At 46.7% G+C, this 25,634-nt stretch overlaps 11 protein-coding genes across 11 annotated transcripts; 6 read left to right on the forward strand and 5 right to left on the reverse strand.

Annotated features, from left to right (window-relative positions):
- Positions 1–301: 301 nt before the first annotated feature.
- I302_105816 (uncharacterized protein) lies at positions 302–4,429 on the reverse strand (the record flags this gene model as incomplete). The annotated part of the gene is made up of 13 exons (XM_019191568.1): positions 302–409; positions 488–580; positions 718–1,298; positions 1,417–1,729; positions 1,897–2,115; positions 2,294–2,603; positions 2,761–3,092; positions 3,235–3,408; positions 3,468–3,609; positions 3,791–4,011; positions 4,195–4,245; positions 4,310–4,338; positions 4,405–4,429. 13 exons carry the CDS (start codon positions 4,427–4,429, stop codon positions 302–304), a joined length of 2,598 nt encoding a protein of 865 aa, XP_019046198.1.
- Positions 4,430–4,827: 398 nt separating this feature from the next.
- Positions 4,828–6,505, forward strand: I302_105817 (uncharacterized protein; the record flags this gene model as incomplete). The annotated part of the gene is made up of 4 exons (XM_019191569.1): positions 4,828–5,020; positions 5,119–5,422; positions 5,582–5,962; positions 6,076–6,505. 4 exons carry the CDS (start codon positions 4,828–4,830, stop codon positions 6,503–6,505), a joined length of 1,308 nt encoding a protein of 435 aa, XP_019046199.1.
- A 293-nt stretch (positions 6,506–6,798) lies between these two features.
- On the forward strand, positions 6,799–9,149 carry I302_105818 (uncharacterized protein; the record flags this gene model as incomplete). Its single annotated transcript, XM_019191570.1, has 9 exons — positions 6,799–7,002; positions 7,176–7,418; positions 7,513–7,702; positions 7,765–7,778; positions 7,854–8,037; positions 8,118–8,177; positions 8,245–8,426; positions 8,554–8,895; positions 9,027–9,149. 9 exons carry the CDS (start codon positions 6,799–6,801, stop codon positions 9,147–9,149), a joined length of 1,542 nt encoding a protein of 513 aa, XP_019046200.1.
- A 534-nt stretch (positions 9,150–9,683) lies between these two features.
- Positions 9,684–11,140, forward strand: I302_105819 (uncharacterized protein; the record flags this gene model as incomplete). The annotated part of the gene is made up of 3 exons (XM_019191571.1): positions 9,684–9,696; positions 9,815–10,360; positions 10,881–11,140. 3 exons carry the CDS (start codon positions 9,684–9,686, stop codon positions 11,138–11,140), a joined length of 819 nt encoding a protein of 272 aa, XP_019046201.1.
- Positions 11,141–11,552: 412 nt separating this feature from the next.
- Positions 11,553–14,631, reverse strand: I302_105820 (uncharacterized protein; the record flags this gene model as incomplete). Its single annotated transcript, XM_065870149.1, has 14 exons — positions 11,553–11,597; positions 11,668–11,704; positions 11,779–11,925; positions 12,016–12,105; positions 12,214–12,429; positions 12,532–12,768; positions 12,884–12,996; positions 13,074–13,120; positions 13,215–13,330; positions 13,421–13,446; positions 13,520–13,541; positions 13,611–13,755; positions 13,851–14,508; positions 14,572–14,631. The coding sequence occupies 14 exons, from the start codon at positions 14,629–14,631 to the stop codon at positions 11,553–11,555; spliced, it is 1,959 nt and encodes a 652-aa protein (XP_065726221.1).
- An 887-nt stretch (positions 14,632–15,518) lies between these two features.
- On the forward strand, positions 15,519–16,450 carry I302_105821 (uncharacterized protein; the record flags this gene model as incomplete). The annotated part of the gene is made up of 4 exons (XM_019191573.1): positions 15,519–15,720; positions 15,810–15,865; positions 15,993–16,047; positions 16,110–16,450. 4 exons carry the CDS (start codon positions 15,519–15,521, stop codon positions 16,448–16,450), a joined length of 654 nt encoding a protein of 217 aa, XP_019046203.1.
- Positions 16,451–17,080: 630 nt separating this feature from the next.
- I302_105822 (uncharacterized protein) lies at positions 17,081–18,111 on the reverse strand (the record flags this gene model as incomplete). The annotated part of the gene is made up of 3 exons (XM_019191574.1): positions 17,081–17,430; positions 17,522–17,849; positions 17,986–18,111. 3 exons carry the CDS (start codon positions 18,109–18,111, stop codon positions 17,081–17,083), a joined length of 804 nt encoding a protein of 267 aa, XP_019046204.1.
- Positions 18,112–18,912: 801 nt separating this feature from the next.
- Positions 18,913–20,193, reverse strand: I302_105823 (uncharacterized protein; the record flags this gene model as incomplete). The annotated part of the gene is made up of 1 exon (XM_019191575.1): positions 18,913–20,193. The coding sequence occupies one exon, from the start codon at positions 20,191–20,193 to the stop codon at positions 18,913–18,915; it is 1,281 nt and encodes a 426-aa protein (XP_019046205.1).
- Positions 20,194–21,202: 1,009 nt separating this feature from the next.
- Positions 21,203–22,001, reverse strand: I302_105824 (uncharacterized protein; the record flags this gene model as incomplete). The annotated part of the gene is made up of 2 exons (XM_019191576.1): positions 21,203–21,841; positions 21,921–22,001. 2 exons carry the CDS (start codon positions 21,999–22,001, stop codon positions 21,203–21,205), a joined length of 720 nt encoding a protein of 239 aa, XP_019046206.1.
- A 1,315-nt stretch (positions 22,002–23,316) lies between these two features.
- On the forward strand, positions 23,317–23,847 carry I302_105825 (uncharacterized protein; the record flags this gene model as incomplete). The annotated part of the gene is made up of 1 exon (XM_019191577.1): positions 23,317–23,847. The coding sequence occupies one exon, from the start codon at positions 23,317–23,319 to the stop codon at positions 23,845–23,847; it is 531 nt and encodes a 176-aa protein (XP_019046207.1).
- Positions 23,848–24,102: 255 nt separating this feature from the next.
- I302_105826 (uncharacterized protein) lies at positions 24,103–25,592 on the forward strand (the record flags this gene model as incomplete). Its single annotated transcript, XM_019191578.1, has 4 exons — positions 24,103–24,285; positions 24,368–24,639; positions 24,705–25,283; positions 25,358–25,592. 4 exons carry the CDS (start codon positions 24,103–24,105, stop codon positions 25,590–25,592), a joined length of 1,269 nt encoding a protein of 422 aa, XP_019046208.1.
- Positions 25,593–25,634: the final 42 nt, after the last annotated feature.

The following is a 25,634-nucleotide window of genomic DNA, read 5'->3' on the forward strand; positions in this document are numbered from 1 at the left end:
TGGAAGCAGGTAGAGGGTAGATATAACGTGATATAGTATCATGTACGAAACATGAAATATGAAAAAGAATGGACGACACATAATTCACGAATCCGGGATCGCATTAATATCATGCATTGTAACAATGAAACAAGATTCTTCTAATAAGGGAGAATAATCGAACCCCGGGTATATAAACGTATATCTGTGTCTTTCCATTCAGACTAAGCATGGGTGAATCACACAATCCATCTTTTCCTGCTTGGGGGTCGTCCCATATTCACATCTCCAACCCCGATATCTGATATCGACTTAGGATCAATCACTTCGATCCAGTCAGATCAGCTGGAAATCCCGCGAAATCCTGCTGATCAGTAACGTTCTGCCCTGCTTTGGTATATGTAATCCTCATTCGTAATCTAATAGCAGCCTGGAAAACCAATCGAAGGTATATCAGTTACGGCTACACCACTGAAATGAGAAGAGAAGAAGAAGTAGGACAACTCACCCCCGCAGGAGCATGTATCCTCATTTGTTGAGTTTCAGTTGAGCCCGCCGCTACATCCGATGAAGACATAGCTTGCATCTGGAGTTGTTGAGTCTGTACGCCGAATAGCAAGTCAGCAAACAGAGCAGATCAATCTCAATCTCAATTGGGTGATAATAGTCAAACGGAATCTAAGATGGATGATGTATATACATCCATTGGTGATATAGAAAAGAAGGACGATGACCCACCTTCGGCACAGCAACCTGGAAATTCACACCCGCAATCCCCTCCCCACTTGTATTTTGAAACCTCGCCAAAACCTGTATCAACCCAGGTTGGTTAGGAGCAACTTTAGGCGTCAAAGTGATCTTCAAGCCATTCTTCTCGTAGGCAGTATAACTTTGTAAGTTCGCTTTAGGCTGTTGAGCCTGTTGCTGTTGTTGGATCGCAGGAGGTTGCGAGGAAGAGGGTGAAGGAGTGACCAAATCGAACAATGATCCCCCACCTGAACCTCCGCCAGCACTGAGGGGTGAAGATACGTTGGGAACAGGGGATTTCGACATCGAAGGCGCAGGAGTAGAATCGAATAACGACATTATATCTGCTGCTGCTGATTTACCTGATCCATTCTGTTGGATCGAGGATGAAGTGCTTCCACCTCCCATGTCGGATGAGCCACCGCCGAATATATCAGCCAGTAAATCTTGGGTTGATGGTCCAGATGCAGTAGGTACGTTTCCGATGGTAGGTGATGTGAGATCATCGCCTATGAGATCTACGACTGTATCTTTATCTGTTCGGGTCGATCCAACGGGTTTTCGTTCGCTCACTATCAAATAATCAGTATATCATACCGTCACTCTCGTAAGACAGAATCAACCAAGAACCCGGTGTTAAGGTAGGGACAAACAGACAGCAATGGTTATGATGTAAAGAGAATAACCCACCAGTACCCATCATAGTAGCTCTAATCTCAGGAGGCGGCATCCTCTCCAACACCCCCAACTTGACATCACTCAATCCAAACAGATTACTAAACTCGACGGCTCTCTGCTGAATCTCCAATTCCAAATTACTCGAAAAGCCGGCCAGAATCTCGGCAATCCTATCTTGATTTGAGGACTGTTGAGGAGTGGAGAGCTCTTTGAATCGGACTGAGAGCTTTGATAAGGCCGTTAAGACGAATTGGCGGATGAGGGTGTTGGTATATGGGGAAGAGAGGACGAGGTTTAGGAGATCGATTAGGTCGGTGTCGGTTACCTGTACATGTAATCAGTGATCATCAGATGCCTTACATGAGGAAAGATATACAGTTGCAATGTGTAGGTAGCGACAGCATATTGAGGTCATATAGAGCGGATCATGGCATATCGATGGCAGAGCAGCCGGGAAGAGCTCGTAATTAACTCTGGAATACTTCTACTCACCTGCTTTACCTCCTCACCATCATCGATCGTCCCACCCTGCAGAAGCACATCTCCAAATTCACCTATAATCCAAACAGCAGCGAGCGTCAAGCTCTCCTGAGACAGATCATTCGACAATGCTGCATAGAGTCGTTGAGCGGTATAGAACTGAAGTTCGGGTGTATGACATGTGAGTCGGATGAACGCTGCCAAGATCTCCTCGCGGACGTAGTTTCCGGCCTGAGTGAGGAGAAAAGACATTAGCTTGATACCCATACACATGGAATATCCTCTACGTAGAGGGCACGAAGACCCATCCTGAAGATAGCGCAACACCAGATCATGTGTGTTTCGATTCTCTTCCACGTCCGCTCAAAATTCCGTGTAGCGATACCTCAGACCAGAACAGAGAACTCACCAGCTTCAACACCCTCAAGACCGTATCAATCTGCCACCTCTTATTCGGCGCGAACCTCTCCGCCGCCAAACAAATCTGAGTAGTCATACCCAACTTGAACTCGTTATCCGCCACTTCCAAGAAAGACAGTAACTCTCTAATCATGACTCGGACGTTTCCCTCATTCACCAAAGCGTAGGACAGTTCCAGGGCTCGACGTCGAATTGAGATATCACCATCTCGAAGACAATCTAGGATGGTATTTCGGTGTCGCTGCACGGCGTTGGTGTCGATCGAGACTACTTTATTGAGAGTGTTGAGGGCTACGTATCTGTTTCGACGATTGTTAGCCACTAATCAAGAACCACTACCACCTTCACAAGCAGATCACATGCGCGAAGATCAATCGCCATTCTCCCCATGATCGATCATCCTACCAGGATAGAGAGCAGGACACAGACAAAATCCGGAAAGAAATTAGTACCCACCTAATGTTGTTATCCCTATTACTCAAAAACTTCCCCAAAATATTAATAGCCATAACCCTCAGGCCCGAGTCTGCCTCAATTTCCAACACCGTCAAAACCGTTTCATAAAGTATCGAATTCCCAACGTTCTTGGTACTGTCCGTATTAGTCGCGACCTGAGCCAAGATATCATTCATGATCTCCGACGAAGCTGGATCGCCTCGTCCAAGTAATCGGAGGAGCCGTAATATCTTGACTTGGAGGAAAGGGTCGGTTATGCCTAGGACGTCGTGCTCTGCTGAGTAGCCTGTTGTTACGAGGTTTTTGAGGTGTTTGACGAGGAGGCCAGTTGCCTATGTAAGGGGGTTATCAGTCAGCTGAAGCTCTTAAATACCGCGATGAAGTCGCTATAAGACGGAGAAAGCAGCGCGACGAAGGTAGGGTAAAGCACAGAGGGGAAGGAGATATTGTATGAGAGATGAGCTTGGTAGTCACCTTTCTGAACTCATCGCAGACCTTCTCATCAAGCTCGCACATCTCAGTAATCAACGTAATACCAGCTAACAAAACCCCGTGATTTCTATCTTGAATCAATGATTTCGCTTTCGAGATGAAATGGTCCATCAGGTCTGGTACTCGTCGAATGATCCTCAAAGCACATAAGGCAGCCTTTAGGGGTATATTCAGATCAGCTCATTCCGTTGAATCAAACTGGATATCCGACTGACCTTCTTCCTGATGTAGGTGTTACTGCTTCCTAACAGCTTTTCAATTTCATTTGCCAGATCTCTCGACATCTCCTCGGAGGATATGTTGGCGAATGTACAGAGGGCGAGGCCTACTGCGTACATGTTGGAGTGGTTCATGTCGCTGTGGTAGGGTAGAGAGGATGTCAGCTTCTATAGCTCCTCGTTCTCAAATGAGGTATATGTTCATATGATAAAGACAGCTCATGGACAGATAACATCTTTATACCCGTATAGCGAAGTCACTACCAAGCACTGTCCACATCCCCCATTTCCTCCAAAACAAGATGAAAAGATAAACCCACTTCTTCAACGAATTCGTAACAAGCGTCAAAACCTCCTGATTCTCATCCAGCAACAACATGATCCCCAAATACCCTAACCTCTTATCTGCGAATCTAGGCGATGCGACCAGTTTGAGACATTCGATCTGGCCGAAATGTGCTGGATAGCCTAGCATGTGGATGTACAGGAGTTTCGCAATGTTGTTGTATCGTGTGAAGGAGTCTTCTTCTTTGAATGATGTCTGGTGGGATCAGCGATTGTATGGAGCCGTGGGATGGTGAGAATGATCGATGGTTGTACGTTTTTGTATTGCAAGTTTGAGAGAATGGACGATGATATAGATGGATTAGATGGATATGCGATAGATTAGCATAGATATCTTTGAACAGATAATCCAGATGATTGAGTGTATGAAGAGACCTACTCGTACAGCTGCTGACTCCTTTTGGATCACTGCTCGTTCGTCCGCCAAGGTCTATCACATCATATATCAGCACAGTCCATTATTTCGTGCTATCAACGTGAGATAGATGACCCACCTTGCAAGACCTTATGGCCTTGATCAACGCTACGTGTCACATCAAACTTAGCGATGAGCTGTCTGTCCAACGGTGATGCAGGAGATTGAGCTCACCTTTCAAGTTGTAATGGCCGCTCATCCTGCTTGGCTCTGCGTCTGTTCAAGGTGTTCGCTAGAGTCGATGTATGCTATGAGCTAATCAGTGACGAAGAACAGTGTGCAATGTGAGTGCTGTACTAGGTGTTATTGTCACTCTCATTGTTCATCATCCTCGTCCTCGTCCTCTCATCCACGCGACTTGGAGGTGGTGAAGCTAGATGGACGGAACCAAATTGGGATTAGTGGCACTACACCACCATACCGCCATTGTTAAAGAGGTAAATAAGAAATGCGTCATAGCCGAATCAAAACAATGCACATCAATAACCACAAATATCTCACATCCCACCTACCCTCTCTCATCGCATAACCATCCCACATCGCACTCGCACCACTCTTTTATAGCCGTCTATCCCCATTGGCGAGCTAACAACCAAGATGTCCCCTCTCAACATCTTTCTCACAACATGGAACACGGGCTTACAAGGCTCCAAAGCCCAATCTCAAGATCTGACCAGCTGGTTGTTACCCGTCTTACAGCGTACTGCGAACGACCCGAAGCTGCCTGAGCGGATCATACCTGATCTGTACGTTATCGGTGTACAGGAGTTGTTACCTGTCCACCTGGCTCGTAGGTCCATCTTGCCTTGTGGTATACTCATCTCCCAACCATCGACTCATTAACAAGCGGGATGAAAGGAACAAGCTGATCCTCTGCACTGCATCCAGTTGCCGGTCTCTCCCGTCCAGTCCTATCAATCCTAACCGAACGCATCCAATCCCTCCTCTCAGCACACGCTACCTCCCTCTCAAGCGAAAAAGCAACATCCAAAGAAGAGTACAAGCTCGTCTCGAGAGTATCTCACGTCGGCGTAGCATTATGGGTGTTTGCAAGAAATAAGACGATGGATGGGAAGTTGGGGAAGGATCTGACGACGAGTTTAGGATTGTGGTATGGCGGGATGGGGAATAAATCTGCTGTGGGGGTTAGATTGCCTGTTAGGCGTGGTGAAGGTGGATGGGAGGTTTTGACGTGAGTTTGGCTTATCTTCGTCTGTACCGGTCATTCTCTTGTATGATCGGGAGTCTGTAGATTCCAATGGGAACAACACGTTCTATGCCTGTAGTTGACATCTGTCATTGGTACAATGAAACCGTGTGACCATTACTTACACTCTTGCTGTTACTGTAGCTTCGTGAACACCCACCTGGAAGCACACGACCATAACATCCCCCGACGAAATACGCAATACCACAACATCCTCACTTCCCTGGTATTCCAACCCTCTGATCCACTCGCAGAACCATATCAGATATTCGATACTTCCCATCTGTTCATCATGGGAGATCTAAACTATCGATTGTCCAACAAACCTCCAGCAGAACACCTCAGAGATAGCAAGCAGGGAGACGACATACAGCTCGAGAAGGATCGGAACGAACTGGTACAGCTCGATACGCTCAGGAGGGAACAGAAGGCTGGAAGGGTGTTTGTAGGGTTGAGGGAAGGGGAGGTTGGCGGGTTTGCGCCTACTTATAAGCGGGTTGTGGGGCAGGTTGAAGGGTATAGCAAGTGAGTGGGCCATTCTTGAATATTATCATCATCACCATCATCCTTCAGCGAAGGCGACATGGATATACGGTTAAGGGAATGGCGAGAACGCTGACGCCCTTGACTTGATCCAGAAAACGTATACCAGGATGGACAGATCGGATCCTCTTAGCCTCCCACACCGACACATCTGATTCAGTGGCCCTTTCTACATCAGATACAACAAAGATCATCCATTACTCGTCCACACCTGAATTGACAATATCAGACCACAAACCCGTCCACGCCGTCCTCTCTCTTCCTACTCCTTCGTCATCAGCTATAGTAGCTACTGCACCCCATCTTGCCCCGACCTTACCTTCCTCGTTCCCACGTCCTGAAGCTACATCCAAAGAAGTGATATGGGCATGGAGGTTGATGGGTATGATTCTGGATCGATTGATAGGTTGGCCGTGGTGTGTGGTCGTGGTACTTGGTGGAGGTAATGAGAAGACTGGGTTGGGGGTGGGTGCGTTTGTAGCTATGTTATGGGGTGTTTGGTGGTCTGGTGTGTGGTCTGGTTAGTATGTTTGATACATGATAGAGCAGGTCCACGTATATACACGGTCTTCATGCATCGTGTCATGTATTATGTATGTTACTCTGTCATACATATGAACAAACAATCCCCCCACATTTCCCCATAAACATGCCGGCTAAATCGGATATTGCCGAGATACCTAACAAACGACAGCTGACCATCGTCATCTCGATGTGCTCGTGCTTCAATGAGGTATATATATCTACCATCTCATCCTTCCTTTCTTCTATTGCATACTCGTAACCAGTAGTATCGTACAAGATATTGGCTACGCAACATGCCACCACCTTCAACTCGCGCTTCAGTAGTCCGTCTCCTCAACCTCACTTCCAATCAGGGTTGTAGGGGATGTGGACGAACTCATTCTGCTTTGGACCATCATGCGCATGGACATGGACATAAGGGGGTGAGAGGGATGGCTACGCCTATTGAAAAAGCTATCGCTGGACCGCCGCCTGGGAATACGGATTATGCTTTCGAGGTGGGTCCGACGTCACGTAGCATGATCATAGGGGTGTTCGCACCCCCTAAATCAAGTGTAATGTTATGAGCTGACGTGACTCTCTTCTCTTGCTTTGACCATCCTCTCCCATCGTGAAACCATCTCGTCCCATACTCTCTCGTCCACCCAACACACACGTCGATCCACCATAGATGGCAGCCTCGACCCTCCGATTTGGACCCCACTCAACCAGAGAGGTAGGCATGGACCTATCCAACATGATCAAGCAGCTCCCCGCCCTGGATCGTCCTCAAGCAAAAATCGGGGTATTTACCGATCCCAACGTAGTGAAATTACCTGTTATGGAGGTTGTGGAGGAGAGTCTGATGAGGGAGGGATTGAATTGGGTGGTTTGGGATAGGTGTTCGGTAGAACCGACTGATAAGTCGTGGCAGGTGCGTGACTTTTCGTCTCATCTATGGTTCATGAGAAGCTATCGACAAAAAAATTGAAGTTGTGTTGACCCTACTGCACCTCTTGATCGTACAGGAAGCAATCGGTTTCTCCCGATCATCCCATATAACCCATCTCTTAGCTGTTGGAGGAGGATCTTCGATGGATACTGCCAAGGCTGCTAATCTATTTACCAATTACCCCGAAGCGGACTTGTATGAGTTTATAAATGCTCCTATAGGGAAGGGTAAACCGATTGAGAAGAAGCTCAGTCCTTTGATTGCCAGTGAGTCATTCACTTTTCACAATTCCCATCTAGGAACTAAGCTGACAATGCATGATGTTCAGTACCAACTACTGCTGTGAGCTTGCCAGATCGTTTCAAGCCAGGGGAACTTGACGTGCATCGAAGCTTACCTCCATTGATACATGTGTAGGGTACCGGATCAGAGACGACAGGAACGGCCATCCTTGATATCCCCTCAAAGCAGTTCAAAACTGGAATAGCATCTCGAGCGTTGAAGCCTACGTTGGGTATTGTGGACCTCAATAATACTGCTACTTGTCCTAAGGAAGTGGCTATCGCTGCGGGGTTGGATGTGCTATTCCACTCTCTCGAAAGTGAGTTACCCACTGTCTCACTTCGTTCAGTCTACTCCCCAGCCTAGAAGGGCAGCTCACCATGCCTACGCGATGTTCAGGTTGGACAGCTGTACCGTATAACGAAAGAACTCCCAGACCTGCTAATCCAATCAACAGACGTGAGTTCAGCTTCGTTGGACATCTTGGCTTTACGGTATCAAGCTGAGATTACATCTTATGATATAGCCGCATACCAGGGCTCGAACCCCATTTCGGATATCTTCTCTCGATGGGCTCTGGAAACTACTATCAAGTACCTTCCTAGAATTGCCAAAGATCCTTATGGAGATGAAGAAGCTAGAGCACAGATGCTGTTGGCGGCTAGTACGGCTGGTATTGGATTCGGTAATGCTGGTGTACACATGTGTGTGAGTATGAGGGGATCCTCTCTAGCAGATTCCTTACCCTCACTTACATTCACACGTCCTTGGAATAACACCTATCGACGCACGTCGGGACTACAGAGCAGAATGACACTGATCTTCTCCTACGTAGCACGCCTTTTCATACCCAATCTCCTCACTTAACAAGGGCCGACCCACGAATTTACAATACCATCATCCCTCCTACTCGCCCAAAATCCCCCTCATCCCACATGGAGTAGCTGTATCTCTCACAGCACCAGCAGTATTCGAATTCACTGCTCCCTCCTCACCTAAACGACATCGTGAGGCCTTGGAGGTATTTTTAGGCAAAGACAGAGCCGGAGAGGCAGGGAGAGTAAGAAATGAAGATTTGGGTAAAGCGTTGAGTGAGGAAATTAAGCAGTTCTTGGATCTTGTGGAAGTTCCTAGGGGGTTGGAGAAGGTTGGTTATGGGTCGCAGGATATTGGCAAGGTGAGTCGGGTCTTCCTCGTTGTCATAGTGGGAGGTTTGCGACGGTGCATACCATGCTTCGCTCTCGCGAAATCCTCTGCGACATTGCACATAGGGATGAATGCTGATCTGATGTGATGTGTTGTGTGTAGCTCGTGGAGGGCTGTTTACCCCAACGAAGAGTCCTGGACTTGGCTCCGTTATTGGCGAAAGATGATTTAGCGCTGGAGAAGGAACAGTTGGCTGGTATCGTAGAGGGATCGTTGAGATGGTAAATATGGTATATTTGGTTTCAACAAGAGGAGCATAGGTCTCGTGTAGTACAGTGAAATATGAGCATTATTGTCATGAGGGATCGTTTTATGCATTGTATATTGGTAGTGATACTAAAACTGATACGCATACTGTGTTCGATGGGATGAGACCTGCAACACAACGCACGGACCATGAGATCGATGAATGACTTTTACATTGACGCACAGACCACTTGTAAGTTGTGCAGAAACACATAAGAAAATATTTCGATCTCCTATTTTATATTTCTCTTTTACATGACCACTTCGATCTTTCTCTGTCCAACCATCCAAACTTTCATATCCATCCTGGTCATCGAGATACAGCCATACGTGCCACCGTACACCCCACTATCAAAGGCAAGACGAGATAAGTTATACCAAAACAAACACACTCACAATGGACGACCCCTCGCTCCCCACTCAAGTCAGGATCAATCTTTTGAGAATTCGCTACAATCATTCACTCAACCCACCTCCTATTCCATCTATCAGATCATTGGACCGTCACCCACCATGGCCTATCCTCGTAAGTATTGCTTCCGCTGCATTCTCTTAGAAACAAGTATATCTGACCGCACCCATTCAGAAAGAATGAGCTGAGAGATGTTCTCATTGATGGCAATCCTCAACCCTTCCTTCCTCAGACTGTCACCCACCGAAGAGACCTCATTCCAATTCTCCTGCTCCCGCCACCGACACCTCGTCGGACTCATCGTCATCCGCCAATGCGACCGGATCACAAACCTTACAGGTCCCCAACGAGATCCTCGATCTCATCGCTTTTCATTCCGACAAACCCACTCAGGCTTCACTCATTCGCGTCTCCTCGAGGACATACCACGCTACTGCTCCTCACCTGTATCGAGAGGTTTTCATCACCACGAAGAACGCACCAAGCTTGTTTAGAGGTCTCGCTAGATCACCCTATCTACCAAGATCAAGCAGAGTACGCAAGTTCAAAACTCCATCTTCCAAGACCAACGGTAAATCTGATCAACCAGCAGTCCTACTTTGGCCATCCATTTGCATCGAGTCTGAAGATGAAGCCGACGAGGAAGATGATGATCTCAGCTATGTCTATCCCTCGATCGCGTCCGACGAGAGGACGATCAAACTTCTCGGCTTGGTCAGAAAGATCACTATTATGTCTGCACCTTCTTCTCGTCTTTCGGTCGAGCTGGAAAGCTGGTGTAAGTCACTGTCAGGATACTCCTCAACATTATTGTTCCCAAATACCAGGATCATTTCCATCTCGAGCAATCTCGAGCAACGTCATCAAGCAGTCGGCTGAATGGCAGGATCGCCACTGTAGTAATCCTCACCCCTTCATGGAAATCATATCGTCACGCATATCCGCCGACCACATATGCATCACAACGCCCCTTCAAGATCAGCTGGATCAAGAGATTTTTGTCGAATCCCGAACGACGCTGGATCACCTTTATCTTACTCATGACGAGGCAGTCTCTCGTGCGAATCATGTCAGGTCGAAACTTCCTGGTCGCTTATCCAGCGGATGTGCAAGTTCACTTCAGAGTCTGCGCGATGGGATAGGGAGAAGAGTTAAAAGCTGGACCGTCCATCGAATTCAAAGCTTTCGTGTGAACCCGCCCGAGAAATTCACTCGCTATTTTTTCGAAGAGGGTAAATGTCAGTTTCAGCAGGACTGCTACCAAACTGTCGCATTCAGGCAGCGGATCGCAATGCTAGTCGGTTTAGCCAAGCAGCTACATTGGAACCGTGGTTGGGAGTTGGAGAATCATCATGAGCCGGTTGAATGGCCTTTCGAGTTCATAGGAGCGATTAACTTTGAGGGCGGACAAGCAGACTGGGCCAAGATGGAGAAAGGAATTATGGAGAGAGAATCACATTGGGCCAAAGAAGATTTCCGAATCACCGAGTGGGAAGATGCTGAACCCTGTGTGTGCTGTGGGGGGGGAAAGAAGGGCTCTGAGTGGGCTGGACATTAGGGATGTTTTATTATGGTGAGCCTTTGTTCAAGCGTGATCAGCGCCGAGATAGACGCTGATGCATTATATCTACCTTGAACTTCTACTGCAGGTATAAATCGTGATAAACAGGCCTTCATGACCATCCTCACGTTTTTCTGTCATCTCCGACTTTCCTCGTCCTTCAACGTGGTACTGTAAACAAAATTTGTCATTTCACTTCCACTTTTTACGAACGTGTTATACGATGAACTTATGCATCTCGTGTCCAACGCTCATATCTCTATCGAATCATCCAGCCCTACATCCAGACAGACGTCTCTCTGATCATATTCGTTCGGACCTCTATCAGAAGCGTTCAAGCTGACAGCATGATGAGCAACATACATTGAAATGCATGCCAAGGTGCCTCACTTGATCTCGATGGTATAAGTCAAAATGCTGTTTGACCAGTCTTGACAGTCTTGAGTACCCCGGCCTACAAACGATTGTCAACATCGCCCGATCAGTTTTGCTATGACAATCGTCAAGCAATCGCAAACACATACCTTTCGAAGCTTCTCAATGATTTCCAGAAGCACGAAACTAACGGAGAACAACGGTCAAAGAAGGTAATTTACCCCTGCAGCCAGAGGTGGAAGAACATTGAAGAAACTCACTCGCTCCCCGGATACCCTATCATACTCATCCCCAAAGGTTGCATCTCCTCTTGGTCCGATACCAGCGACTTGAAAGGCACTTGACCGATAGGTACGACGTAGTGCGGACATCCAGCGATGGAGGAAAGGTGAATCAAGCTCAGGGGGCTAATCAGATGTCAGCACAGTACACCGACGTTTTGACTGAAGGACTAGCCAGGTCCGGATCGAGGATTGAAGAAGAAGATGATCACTCACTTCTTTGTGGTTGATAGTGGTTCTCGAAGGAAGTTGAGCTTACTCTCTCTGTATATCGGTACCCGATGAATATTGATCGGTTCGATGAGGCTACGTCACAAAACATCGTGAGATCAATGCGGGTCATGTTCATACCACTGTATCGCTGTATTATGGCACAACAATAAAACCAAACACAGAAAGGATGAATCGACTCACATGCTCTGAGTAATTGAACTCTTGTGACGACCTATCAAATCCCTAAATACCTTCGCAGATATATCCCATCTTTCTTTCATCTCCTTGAGGTCCTCAGGAGAATGATGAGTACCCTTCCAGGTCTGTAGGATCTCAGAGAAGACAGGTGGGAATCTACCGCCATTTCGGGACTTATATTGATCGATCAGGTCTTGACCCCATGTTTGGTATTGTGACCTTTATCGAACAAATGAAATTATTTCAGTATGTGGACGTATTTCCTTCACGCTACCTGATCTGATGTATTATCTCACATCTCAAATTGCGGTATTCACTCACTCTTCTAGTACGTTTGCAAACTCATGTTGAGAGAGTATCTTCCCGTTACCCTCTTTCTCGAGAATTTGGGAGATATCGATCCACTCAAGCTGCATCCCCAACACATCTTTCAGGGAGTTGAGGAACCCGTTAATCAGATCTTGGATGTTCTGAGGGATATCTTGGAAGTCTTCCACGGGGATTCGCACGATCTTCGGTAGGAATTTATGAGGTTTGATGGCTGGAGAGTGGGCATACCTATGCATTCATGCAAAAGATCATGTGCTAAGCGTTATAAGGCCCTCACACAAGAAGGAATGCCGTCGCATTCGGTGATGATGGTCTTGATATGTTCTAGGGTTGATTCACTCACCAAGTCTCTAATACCCATTTCATCATTCCCGGATCTCTAGCTAGAACACCGGCTGTATCGGACCATTCGGACATTGGTATTACCCCATCGAGGGGGAAGACACCCATGGTAGGCTAGGAACACAGATCAATACGAGATTAACACTTCAGACAAGGGGGATTAGGTCTAATCTGATGATGAGCATATTTACCTTGTTACCGTACAGTCCGACAATAGAGGCGGGATGTCGAATTGATCCTGATCCATGCCATACGAGTGTTTCAGCCACAACAATCAACATGCTGTAGCTGAAGAACCAAGCGGTTGATTCACGTATCGGGAAAGTGCTCACCTCCTGTATCTGATGCAACTGAGATATCCAACCAGTCGTACCCCGCCATCGAACTGGCCGATCCAGAAGAAGTCCCACTGACAGATTGATACCCGTCTCCTCGTGGGGAGTAGGGACTGCAACGTAGTTCAGATTCAGGTCAGTATCGGAGACTCACTCTGATAATTGTAGATGTTATAATGACTCGCCAAGGTCTTTGGACTTACTATAAGATATCAGGCGAGTGTTCGATCTTCACGTAGAAATATAAGTAATCCAATCAGCTCGTCGGGAAGAGGGTGAATACGCAGGATCTGACGACTCACACTATTCCCGGTAACTGCGAATCTATCTCACATCATTCCTAATCAGTTGTGCCCTTACGAGGCAGCCGAACAATGGCAGAGTGTGACATACTGATTTGTCTTGACTTTACCTACAATCACTGCGCCCTGTTCAATCAGACGTTGAATACACGACGCAGTATCCTCGACCTCCCTGCGCATCTCTAGATATACCTTGCTGCCCGCGCCGGTAGGTACGCCAAGGATGTCGAATATATCTGCTCCATCCATCGAACGATATCAGTACTTATAATAACACCATATGACATGGTATACCACGAGGATTGAACGCCAACCGGGGGCAACGACATGCCTTTCACAGATACTCTATACCCTTTCAATTTCCCCCCACTGCCCCATCCATATAACCTCGACGGAACAGGTATAATCGTCCTCCCCAGCCCATCAGTCTTATTGAGGGTTTTGTACCTTCCCCTCCCCTTAGCATCCAGGGGATAAATCCCATTAATAAAGGCGTGGTAGGTATCTGAATAAAGCCTGTAGACGGGGTAGAAGTCGAGTTGAGAGTCGCTGTGTCTGGCGAGGTAGGGTCCTGCTGCTCTGTTCAGGGCGGAGAGTTTCATCGAGGTGATATGGGTGTTACCTTTAGAATCTTCGGGGTTGAAGTTGAATCGCTCATCCAAGAACAGATGGGTAGTTCCCATCTTCTCAATGAGATATTCAACAGCTCCCACCTGGATATTGAGTTTGAGATCCTTCTGGTCACCTTGGTAGGAAGGAATGACGAAGATGCTTTGCAACCACGCTTTACTCAGTACATCGTCTTCAGAGAGGTACGAGCGGACCATTGCTCTCGTCATGTGTTTGGTGAGTTGTCCATCTTCTGGGATGGGAATCCAAATCAAGCAGATGGGTTGATATTCCTCTTCGGTAGGGACGGACGAGGGTAGCGGGAGATGTTTGGCTGGTTGATGGGTGGGGGAGAAGTATTCGATATCTCCGACGGAGTACTGCCATGATACATCAACATTGGTGGGCGTGGGATCACTCGATACGGGAGTGATCGCACTTACGAATAGTTCATTGTTGAACTGGATACTGGAATGGGACTTTTCGACGTCCTTCGACATCATCGTGTGGCTTTGCATGGTCATACTCAGCTGGCAAAGAGTACTTCAATGATCAAAAAGAGCAATGACGGTAGAGGGAATCTGCAAATGATGTATAGTCGATCTCTCGCTGGAAAGGTCGGGCCGAGCACGCAAAGGGACTATTATAATATAACGAATGATTCTATCGGTACTGTTCCTCCAAGGTTGAAGTCGACTCGAGATGATTGTCGATTCGAGATGGTTGTCGACTCACTCGTCGAGAGATCCTTTGTGTGAAGGGAATCTTTTAGCCTTGAAGCCGGTCCAGAATACAAAGGAAGGCAATTACAATACAGTACAGCCTCAATCGAAAGGGTATCTAGGTGAATACCTTGTTTTGTAGCTGAGCTTTCGCATCCCCTGGTAAGCTAGAATTGTGGACCTGTTACCCTGATATAATATGTCTGACCCACTCCTCATTGCAACGAAGTATCAGTCACACGAGCGATCCGGGTCTGTTACTATTATACACAAGTGTGCCACGCCACTTTCTGGGAACTACCGAGAGATAGGTATCATTCACTCTGAACAGCCATGACAGCAGCCACACGTCCCTTTCATCTTCATCCTGTGATTCATCCCCCTAGCGCATCATGCAGGAACTTGCATGCGGCCCAGTCTTATGTACCATCCTTTTGTCAGAAATTTATTTTCTCGAAAGGGGAAGAGAGAGAGAAAGCGATCGGGTGGTTGTGGGATCACGTGACTTGTCATATGGTGGAGGAAGATAACCCAGAAAAGTTGTGTACATCGTCCACCCACCAGCGCAAAGAGATAATGAGTAGAGTCCAATATGGGCTATACTAACATCAACCACTCAAAGCTCCTCATCGTCAGCAGAGAACCAGTTCGCCCTCCATCCAAGCAACATGTCCGACTCGATCGACTCCGACCCCAAAACCACCCTGGAAACCCTCATCTCTTCCTTATCGACCGTCGAAAATTCCCTAGAGTCGTTATTAGAAAATGAGGGTTCTTCAACCTGGTCCGAGAAGGTGGAGAAGCTCTCAATGATGGATAGGGCGAAGATGGATGTGCTGGTTTCGTATACTGTCAATGACCTGATATGGAGTGAGTGAACCGTCGATGCGCTGACTTGTCTGTTCAGCCAAGTGTAGAAGTGAGCAGGATTCAAGCTGATGAATGGTTCATATAACTAGTTTATCTCAAGTTGAAGGGTGTCGATCCGGAGAAACATGAGGTGACGGGTGAACTTGTGAGTGATTTCTACATACAACCATCTCCCTTCCGTACAAATGTCCATTGCAGAAGCCCAAGATGGCTGGCATGAAGAAGTATTGAGAGATAGACGGATCTTATACTGATCTCATACCGACTCGCAGGATCGTATAAAAACGTACTACACCAAGATCAAATCCATTGAAGAACCCGATACTCGTACGTACCATTGTTGCCCTTCTCTAGAGACACTAAGCTGATACACATATACCCGTAATCAGGCCGTAATAAGATAGATCAATCCGCCGCCCACCGATTCATCAAATCCTCTCTCCCGCGCTCACAGCATCTTCCACCAACCTCCGCCGCCCAGCTCGCAGCTCAACAGGCTCAGAATGCCGTGGCGGAGCAGGAGCAGGAAGAGTCTCTGAGGAGGTTGAGCAAAGCGGGTAGATTTAGGTTTATAGAGAAGGAGGGGAGGGAGACGATCATTCCTGGACAGGGGGGTGAGGATGAGGATATGGAGGAAGATGATGATGCGGGAACAGAGGGAGAGGGAGATGATGGGGTGAATGCTGAGGAGTTTCTGAAAGGTGTTGAGGAGGAGATGAAGGGTCAATGAGCGTTGTCAGGGTGAGTGTTGTTCGCTATGTTTCTGCGGGTGCAGATGGAGGAAAAAGGAAGCTTACGATGTGTTATTCTGACTTGTCTTCAGTAATATCACTCTTCTTCACGATTCCCCAAATCAGCTCCCATATCTGAGATATCCGCCATCTGCATCTCACCGAGTCGATTATACCCAGTATACTGTATATACCACACCGAAGCTTGTATGTAAGATCATGTATAAACACATATGTTGCATGATGATTTTAAACTACGAAATGTTTCCCCCCTAACAATTTGAAATGTTTTGATAACAGCAGCGAAATGATTTTCTCATGTTTTTTGACCAGACACTGACACTGACTATAACAACGAATTGAACGAAATAACGAGAAGATACGAAAATGATAAAATAAGGGCAGAATTTCATACCTACCATAACACTACAACTGGAACTACAACATCCGAAGAATGATCCACTAACATCTCACCAGGAGAATAGAAAGTTACGATCTGTTTGTGATGACTTTGAGAAACGAAATGATAAATGATAACTTTGTTTTAGATGAATGACCGATTTTGACTTTGATTTTGATTCTCAAACATCTTCCTCTCTTCCCTTTCTGCTGGCTCTTCGTGGTCTCCCCTATTGAGCCATCTCACAAGCCCCGCAATCACCACAGACGCTCCACATACTTCGTCTTCCCGTCGTAGCGTCGGGATATTCCGACATCACCAACTTGGGAATCGATTTACAGTGTGGACCATGAAGATTTCTTGCCTTTTCAATCTCACTTGCGTTGGTAGGCAGCGGACCGTTGTAAGAGGGTTGGAGTAAACCGTTTCGAGGTGCGGGGAGGGATTGCGAGAATGCTTGAGCTGCGAGAGGGGAGGTAGGTCTGAAGTTGGTATTGGAGGGGATATGTTGGTGGTGTGAGGAGAGAGAGGCGTTGGAAAAGTGATGTGGGTTGGGGTGAGGTGTGAGAGATGGGAAGGCTGCTTCGACAGAATACACTCGCTATCAGCTTTGCATCTGACCATGATTTCATGATGAAGTTCGTCAAAACTGATAAAGTGCAACACCCACCTTTCATCTGACTCGCACCCATATCATCCATCATCTCCATCTCATACTCCAGCTCGTCCTCCTCCGCCCCAGGGCCAAAGAGGAACCCACCACTCCCACCTGACGAGTAGACGTAATTGTCCGAATCGTTGTTTCTGTGCGATTGTTCCTGGTGAGAATGGGCATTGAGGCTCGAATGACCCATAGCCATATGACAGTCGTTATCGTTATCCATGTCCATATCTGTGTCCATCATTTGGTCGTCGTCCGAAGCGGAGTTGGAGTGGTCCGTCATCAACTCGGGGAGTTGATAGGAGTTTTGCATGGTTGGTGAACGGACTCTCATGTGCTGTGCGGGCATATGGGTATTAGCAGATGCATGATTTACATACAAACGGATGCTTATGGGACGAAGATAGACAGGTGAAATGTCATATGCTAAGTGAAGAAGGAGCATGAAGAAAGGAAGGAAGGATCAAACTCACCTTTGAAGCCTCTTCCTCGTCCATACCCCAGGACATCCTCTTCCTCTTGACCTTGAAGCTAGAACTAGAAGGCATAGCGTTGTTGCTGTTGTTGGTGTTGAAGAGACCAAAAGGTGCGTGAGTCATATTGCGAGGATGTTGAGGAATGTGTTGTATGTATGTATGAATGTGGTGTATCAATTGAATTGATTTTTTGTTGTACGTGTGGTAATGAGGTTTAATGAGATATTCAGGAATAGAAGAAGAGAAGAAAAGTAAAAACAGAGAGAGACGCGACGAAGAAAATTGAAAAATGGGTCTGTGTGGTAGGGTATATATATATATTCCGGATCAAAACCACGTGGATGGCTTGACTGGAGTTGACTAATCCGGGTTAAATGCCATAAAGGGTGAAAAGACTGTGCGGAGATTGAACTTATCAAGAAATGGATCACGAGACATCAGGGTAAAAGTCCAGACTAGAGTGAAAAATGAACCGGAGATATTTGAGACATCCTTTGATCGGATTCGGTTGACCGAAAAAAAGAGGGGGCAAAAAGGTGAAGGTGGAGGTTTTTGAATTTTACCATTTTTGGAGAATGGTTGTTAGATGGAAGGATCGTATAGAAAGATGAATTGAAGGGATTGTGGGAATAGATTGCTTCGCTGCTGTCAGATGCGCCATCTGTAAGTAACTTGAGAGCTGCACGCTCGAGAAATACATTACGACGTAGGTAGTATAACACATCAAGTATTGCCTACAATCACAATCAAATCAGCTCACCTAATGGAGCTTTGTAAAGAGCAATCGTAAAGGTACAAACGGAAGGAGCGATTCATCTGATAACAGGTCTGGAATGTGTTGTAACAGGCGGTGAATGACTTTCGGGCAACGATGGGATGCACTTGCGCCATAGTACAACTGCCAAAAGGTAAGATCAAGAGACCTTATGCCTCATCTATCCATTTCCCCCCGCAGCATACACAATCTTCTGCGATGCTCCAGCATGTGATCGTAGCTTGAAATGTCCCAACCATATCCTTGGGTAACTCGATCTTTTGTTGATACATGGTGGTCGGACCATCTTGTATCCTCCCAATACGACTGTCCAAGATGAACTCTGTCGATTGTCTGTGGTCTCCTTCTTGATGGAGCTCGTCTTGCTCAAAGAGTATTTCCGTGTCTTCCCCTTCCATATCGTCACGTATCCGATTGATATCTTCCCTTACTTGACAATGAATTTTCGATAGGATTTCTCCTTGAGGTAAATGTTGAAAGCAGTCTTCCTCTCGCCATGGAGTACCACAAGCACAATGCCGTACGAAGATTCGCTTCTTGGGCGTTTGCAGAGAATATTCATACAATTTATCGACAGAGGCTGCATGCATCGACAAGGTCGAGGCGGTTTTTTGCGGTTCAAGCTCCAAACAGACGACTACTTGGTAGATGCCAGATACCATATAGGCAAATTTGCTTTTGATTTTACGGTATGTCCATACGGTATCGGAACTTGAAGACCACAAAGCCGACGAGTATTCATCGAATTCTTGTAGTCCAATTAGGGGAAGGGAGATGCAGATATTCTCGGGGTTGGTCATCTGATATATTAGGGTGAAGATTAGGGTGAAGAAGGGGTGATCGTCCAAATCTATAGATGAGCGTTCTTCCCAGATCACTAAGTTCCAAACTAGATACGACATTATACAGATATCTCGAACATTCTTGAAAATGGCTTGAGGGATTTTGGTATCGATTCCACCGTTGAAGAAAACAAGCTGAAAGATATCTTGCCAGAACGCCTTTGTAGGCAGATCGACGAAGACCAACTTCTTGCAGTAGTTCAACAGTTTCGATTTTCTAGAAAACCTTTTGTCAAAGGTACTATATCGGGATTGCAATTCGTTGACGACCGTAGCATGCCAATCGCCATCGTAAGGCATGTGCGCCGATTCGTTGGGTTCGGGCTGTAGTATCCACTTAGGCATTTGAGAGGTGCACGGCGATGCAGAGAAGCTGCCTCCTACTATATCGCCCACTTTGAACTGTACATCACATCTGATCATCCCTTCTAAGAGTCTAGATGCAGTCTTTCGGGAGATGTAGATCGTGCGGTATAATATCGGTCCAGCGATGGTGTGAAGTTCTCTCGATACTCGCATGAATGAGATGAGAACTGATTTGTGGGATTGAGCGGCGATTTGCCAGATGACCTCAAGTGGTAATCTCATGCTGAGGTGAAATTTCTGATTCTGGATCAAGCCGAGGTGGCAGTGGTTCCTCGATCGGTGATGAAGATTTTGCGGGACAAATAGGTTGTGCCGACGAGGGAAGTGATTTTGGGATGAAGGGGAGATGTTCGACTGTAGAAACGGAGGGAGTCAGCTGGATGAAGGATTCTCAAATAATCTGAGAAATCTCATGTCAGCTCCCACTCGCGTCTTTATCGAGAACAGGTGATCAGATGGGCTTTGCTATTGAGGGTGCATCATAGGGAACGAACGAGGAACACTCACAGATATCTGTTCAGGAATCGTGTGCAGTAAGATATGCAGTTCATTCTTCCTGATGACGTTCGGCAAGAGGTCGGAATTAAAAGGCGGAAGTCTGAAGTCTGATTTGAAGGGGAATAAAGACCCGGTGAGATCCTATATTCGATGGTTTGTTCCACTACCAGAATATGATTCGAGACAACGGATATGAAGGTTGAATTGGGTGGACAAAGAGAGAAATGCGATGAGGAACAGTATATGGAACCCATTTCCCATCTACCCTCTTTCTCCTGGGTCTCCCAATCTCTGCCAACTGCAGGAGCCGACCTGCTCTAGTGGTATGTTGAAGGCATTTGACCTCTTTCGGATGTCCGGAGGAAGGGTGGGATCGCAAGTACAATCGTTGAAGAACACTCTAGTGAAGGCACTGGTAGTTGGGATGCTGCCAATCCTAAAATTATGAAGGGTAACCTCCTCAAGGGTCTTTCTAGAGCAGGGTATCAGCGATCCATGAATATGTCTGCCTAAAGCCACACAGGTCCTTTTGAATCGGCGGGTCAGTTCCCTCTTCACCTTGGTCCCTAGTTCTCTGTTCAGATACCCTCTTTGCAAGTTCATTCTCGAATTGACATACTCCGAGGAATGAGCTTGGTCGATCCAGGGATAAGTGATGCAGAGATATCTTGGTTTCATCGCTTGACAGAGAGTCGAGAAGAAGGGATGACATGATATAGAGTACACACTGTCCTCATGGCGGTCCAGCCAAGTTTGTACGTCTAACACCGCCTGATCGGTCAATCAGGGTATCCACCTTATCGAAAATGAAAGGGAACCTCTTGTTCTTGTCGTAAAGAAGACCTCGGTGTGCTTTGAAGTCTTCTGAGATGTGTTTGGAAGGTAACGAAGTGATAGTGAGGTGTCTGACGTGCGAAAGCAGCAGGGCTTTTCGTTCGTGAGATCTTCTAGTCGGATAATCGAATGTGGTGGTACTCCGTTCAGGTTTAAGTCCTTCTTGATTCTGATCCTCGTCCTCATCCTCGGAGTCCATAGTGACGCCTGGAGGGAATATACCAAATGGTATATCCATTATGTCCCTCTCGCTGTCCTTCATCCCCTCTCGGCCTTTGTGTTCATCCCCAACCGACGACTTTTTCCTGTAAGTCCTAACAGAAGGTGGACTCCTAGCTAAACCCCTGAATACCTTTTTTGCATTTTCTCGAGTGATGGTGAGTCGATGATACAGGTAGGGCGAAGAGACGTCGTAAGTTCTCCATGAGACTTGGATAAGGGAGTGGAGGGTGATCTGGTCAGAGAAGGATGAGATGTTCTTGAGTACTTCCGAGGGGAGGTGGAGGGTCCGAGCTGGACAGGGTGGGCATTGCGATAACTAGAACAGAGAGAACATCAGCAACTTTCATGAATAGGTGAGAGGTGATAGGGGTATGTAGAATGGATAATGGACTGACGAAGGATAATTCCACACCGTACCATATTAATGGGAATAGGAAAGGATGCAGGATTGACCTGAATATGACGATGCCAAGCATGATGCTAAGGTCTTCACGGGAGCTAAAGCTGGATGTTCAGCTGATGAGTATGAGTGGATGGGATGGGATGAGAACGAGAACGAGAACGAGGACTGAATATCTCAAGAACTGAGTCGGGATACATGTCAGATAATTCAAGAGATACTCACAAGTCAGTTGGTCTCGTGTTTAGTATAGGTGTGTTACATGTGCTTTGGTCGTGTTTACCTTGTGTTTACTCAATGTACCTCCTTTCGCACTGATCTTTGATCGTTCCCAATCGCAAAGGTACCACGATTAGTAAACACTCGACACGGCTACTACGCGTGCTATCATTTTCATGACCTTCACCATATATGTACAGTATCATTCCCTCGACAAATTCACAATCAACCAGTATCAAGACAGGTTTCCACAAAGTGTTATCCTCCCCTCCCAATTGACGTCACCTTGCACCCGATACCATACCTTGAATCGGAAGACCATGTTGAGACTTGCCATCCTCCACACTCTCCTCTTGCCACTGGTATGGTTCGACTTCGACATCTCCTCAACCACGCGATACTCTTACTTCCACATCACAGAGGACCGCTCAAAATGTAGTACAATCCATCTACCGACCATCGACCTCCACACTATCTCATCCTTCTCCAACAAGTCAACTCTCTTCAACCTCCTACTGGTCTCTTCAGAATGCTACCAAATTGCCTCCCCCTCCTGTACAGGGAGATAGCCATAACCACCAAGAACTCACCCAGTCTTTTCAGAGGCTTGGCAAGGACCCCGCGTGAATTGAGGGTATACAAATCGTGTATCTCTGCATCTCTCCCTCCCACCCATCAAGATGAGGCGAAGGATCCGATGGACAGGGCATATGGATATTTTTTCCTCACGTTGCATTAGATCAACCCGATACGAACGAGAACGATCACCTCCCTCCCTTCCCCTATCCATACCCCACTGAACGATCCCATCAGCGGAAACTCAAATTACTCTCTTATACCCGACATCCCACCGTCGAATCACTCCCTTCACGACACATCACAACCGACTTGCAAGGATGTAGTAGAATTCCAATGCCGATTCTCCCAAGATATTCTGTCAGTTGAATGTCCTCTGCGTGAGGTCGGAAGTAGTATGGGACATTGCGTTATTCCTCGATTCGAGCACCCGGCCACACCAGCCTCATCCACTATTCGATGTCCTGTCCCCCGAACATGTATGTCTGGAGTTTCCCCAATTCGATGGGAAAAGCGCGAGGAAGCAGATCCAGCGATACATGCTGGCGACTGATCGATATCTCAGGGAAGAAGGGATCAAGGCATGGCCAAAAGAGATGAGGAAAAGATTCAAATCAATCGCTTCATGTTTAGATCTGGTGGTCCAACATGGGATAGGAATCAATAAGAAAGGTTTTAAGTCAATCACGATACATAATTTCAGGAATGGTTCGATCCCTCTCGGTAATCCTGGACGAATCAGGTTCTTCTGCTCTACTTGCGAATGCGATCCCACTTCGGCGGAGTACAACGTTCCTTCAAGACGGCAGAAATGCCCTCGGCATACTACTAGGAATACTAGGATCTGTCGATTGAGGGAGCTGGCGTTCAAGCTGAACATTGGTATCACGATTGCCAAGAAGAACGGGAATACTGCGGTACTAGCTGAAATCGGGTCTGGGAAAGGTCGGGGGTGGGAATTCATAGCTCCGCCTGAAGTCGAGGGCGAAGAAGATCAGAGGAATGGGAGTGGGTGGAAAGGTATCGAAGATGAGATGAGAGCAAAGTGTCCTATCTGGAATATGCTCAATGTGGAGATGAGATCAAATGGAGGAGCGGAATCTTGTGTTTGTTGTGGGAATAAGTAGGACTTGCGAGGGGTGAGGACTTTCTTCATATTCATTAGGATGGCATAGGTTGAGATAGAAAATATCAGATACTGTATATACAACTTCCATGTTACGGTAGCGAATGTAAACGGTTACCTGTTCACTTCCCACCGCAACATTCACAAGGGTCCGCATCTCCCCTCATCTTCATCTCCAAATTCAAATTACCAAGGTGGGGTACCTTTTGAATAGCTACTTGTAATACACCAGCCAACTCCTCCTCTTCCGATGACGATGGATGTACTAGAACCCATTGCTTCGACTGCTCAAGCTCCAAACTCCTCTCCATCTGTTAATACATCCTCACGACCTTTTGGCTCATCCTCCTCGTCTTCAGCATACCACATATCTTACACTTTTTTCGACGCTCCAAGACCGCTTTCAACAAGTACCTCCAACATGGCTCCGGGGGAGAATGTATATTCCCTCCAGATATCATTCGACAGATCGCCTCTCACTCTGATAAGCTGACGTTATATCGATTAATCCAAACTTCAAGTTCGACTTACGACCACGCATCGCCTTCCTATATCACGATCTGACCATCACCGGAAACAACGCCGAGAAGGTATTCAGGGGATTAGCGAATACGCCAAGAGAGGGAAGGGCAGTGAGGGTCAGACAAGGCAAAGGATCAAGATCGTTGTTGTGGATGTGGATCGAATATTGGGGTATGAGAGATCCCCCGCCATCCACAATTACTTATCCTTACGCTACGGTAGAAGAGGAAGACGAGCTAGATGATCAGACCAGTTATCCCAACTGGGATACGTGAACCATCGATACCCATCGTTCAAATCACACCGTCGCAAGCTCGTACTTCTCTCACACGTCAGAACACTCATCATCGCCTCTATCCCTTCGAGATTGGTATCTCAGGATTTCAAAACGTGGTCCAGGCTCTCTTCAGTATCACCGTTAGAAGACAGACTGCTACTTCATGTCAGAACAATTATCGTCACTGGTCAAGCAATCCGAGAACTGGCAGAATGGAGTGATAGATACCAGAAGAGCAATTTTGAGAAACGTCCTTTCGTAAATGGTCTGATTAATGCGTCATCTCCTGATCAACTGTGTATGACTTATCCGAAGTTACATCTAGATCAATATCCGCCATTCCTCAATGACAGGATCGGTCATCTGAAGAACATCTTATCATCATCGGAATGGGCGAACAAAGAGGAAGACCTCAAGAGGAGTTTCAGTAATATGACGTTCAAGATCGATCAGGCGGTGATATCGTTCCTTCAGCTCAATACCACCTCTCTATCCGGTTGGTCACCATCTGATATCACCTTGCACAACCGACGAGCAGGACCTCTGGCATTCAACCGCTTTTATTCTCACAGGAGCAAGCGTACGAGAATTGTTTTGGAGGATTGTACTCTCGATCATCACTCTGCGGCGGAACCATTGTGGTTCTGTCCTCAAAATACTCATGATGTGGGACGACATACCCAGTTGGAGTACTTATCGGTGAATATTGTAGGATCGCAAGATTCAGGACTATGGACGGAGCATTGTACAATGAGGACGATATTTGGGAATTGATCTTACCGAGAAAGTTTATGGAGGAAGATGAGCATGGTGTTTTGGCCAAATGGGAAAGATGGAAAGATGAGTTTATGGCGAAGTATCCTACTTTCAATGAGGATAGACTGAACATTATCGTCTGGTCTGAAGCTGAGAAGTGTGAATGTTGTGGACATTCAGAGGGGTTCTGATGAAGGACAGAGGATTCACTATGGAGACTATGGTTGTGAATA

This window comes from Kwoniella bestiolae, chromosome 4 (assembly GCF_000512585.2).
Source record: "Kwoniella bestiolae CBS 10118 chromosome 4, complete sequence".
Classification (NCBI taxonomy): domain Eukaryota; kingdom Fungi; phylum Basidiomycota; class Tremellomycetes; order Tremellales; family Cryptococcaceae; genus Kwoniella; species Kwoniella bestiolae.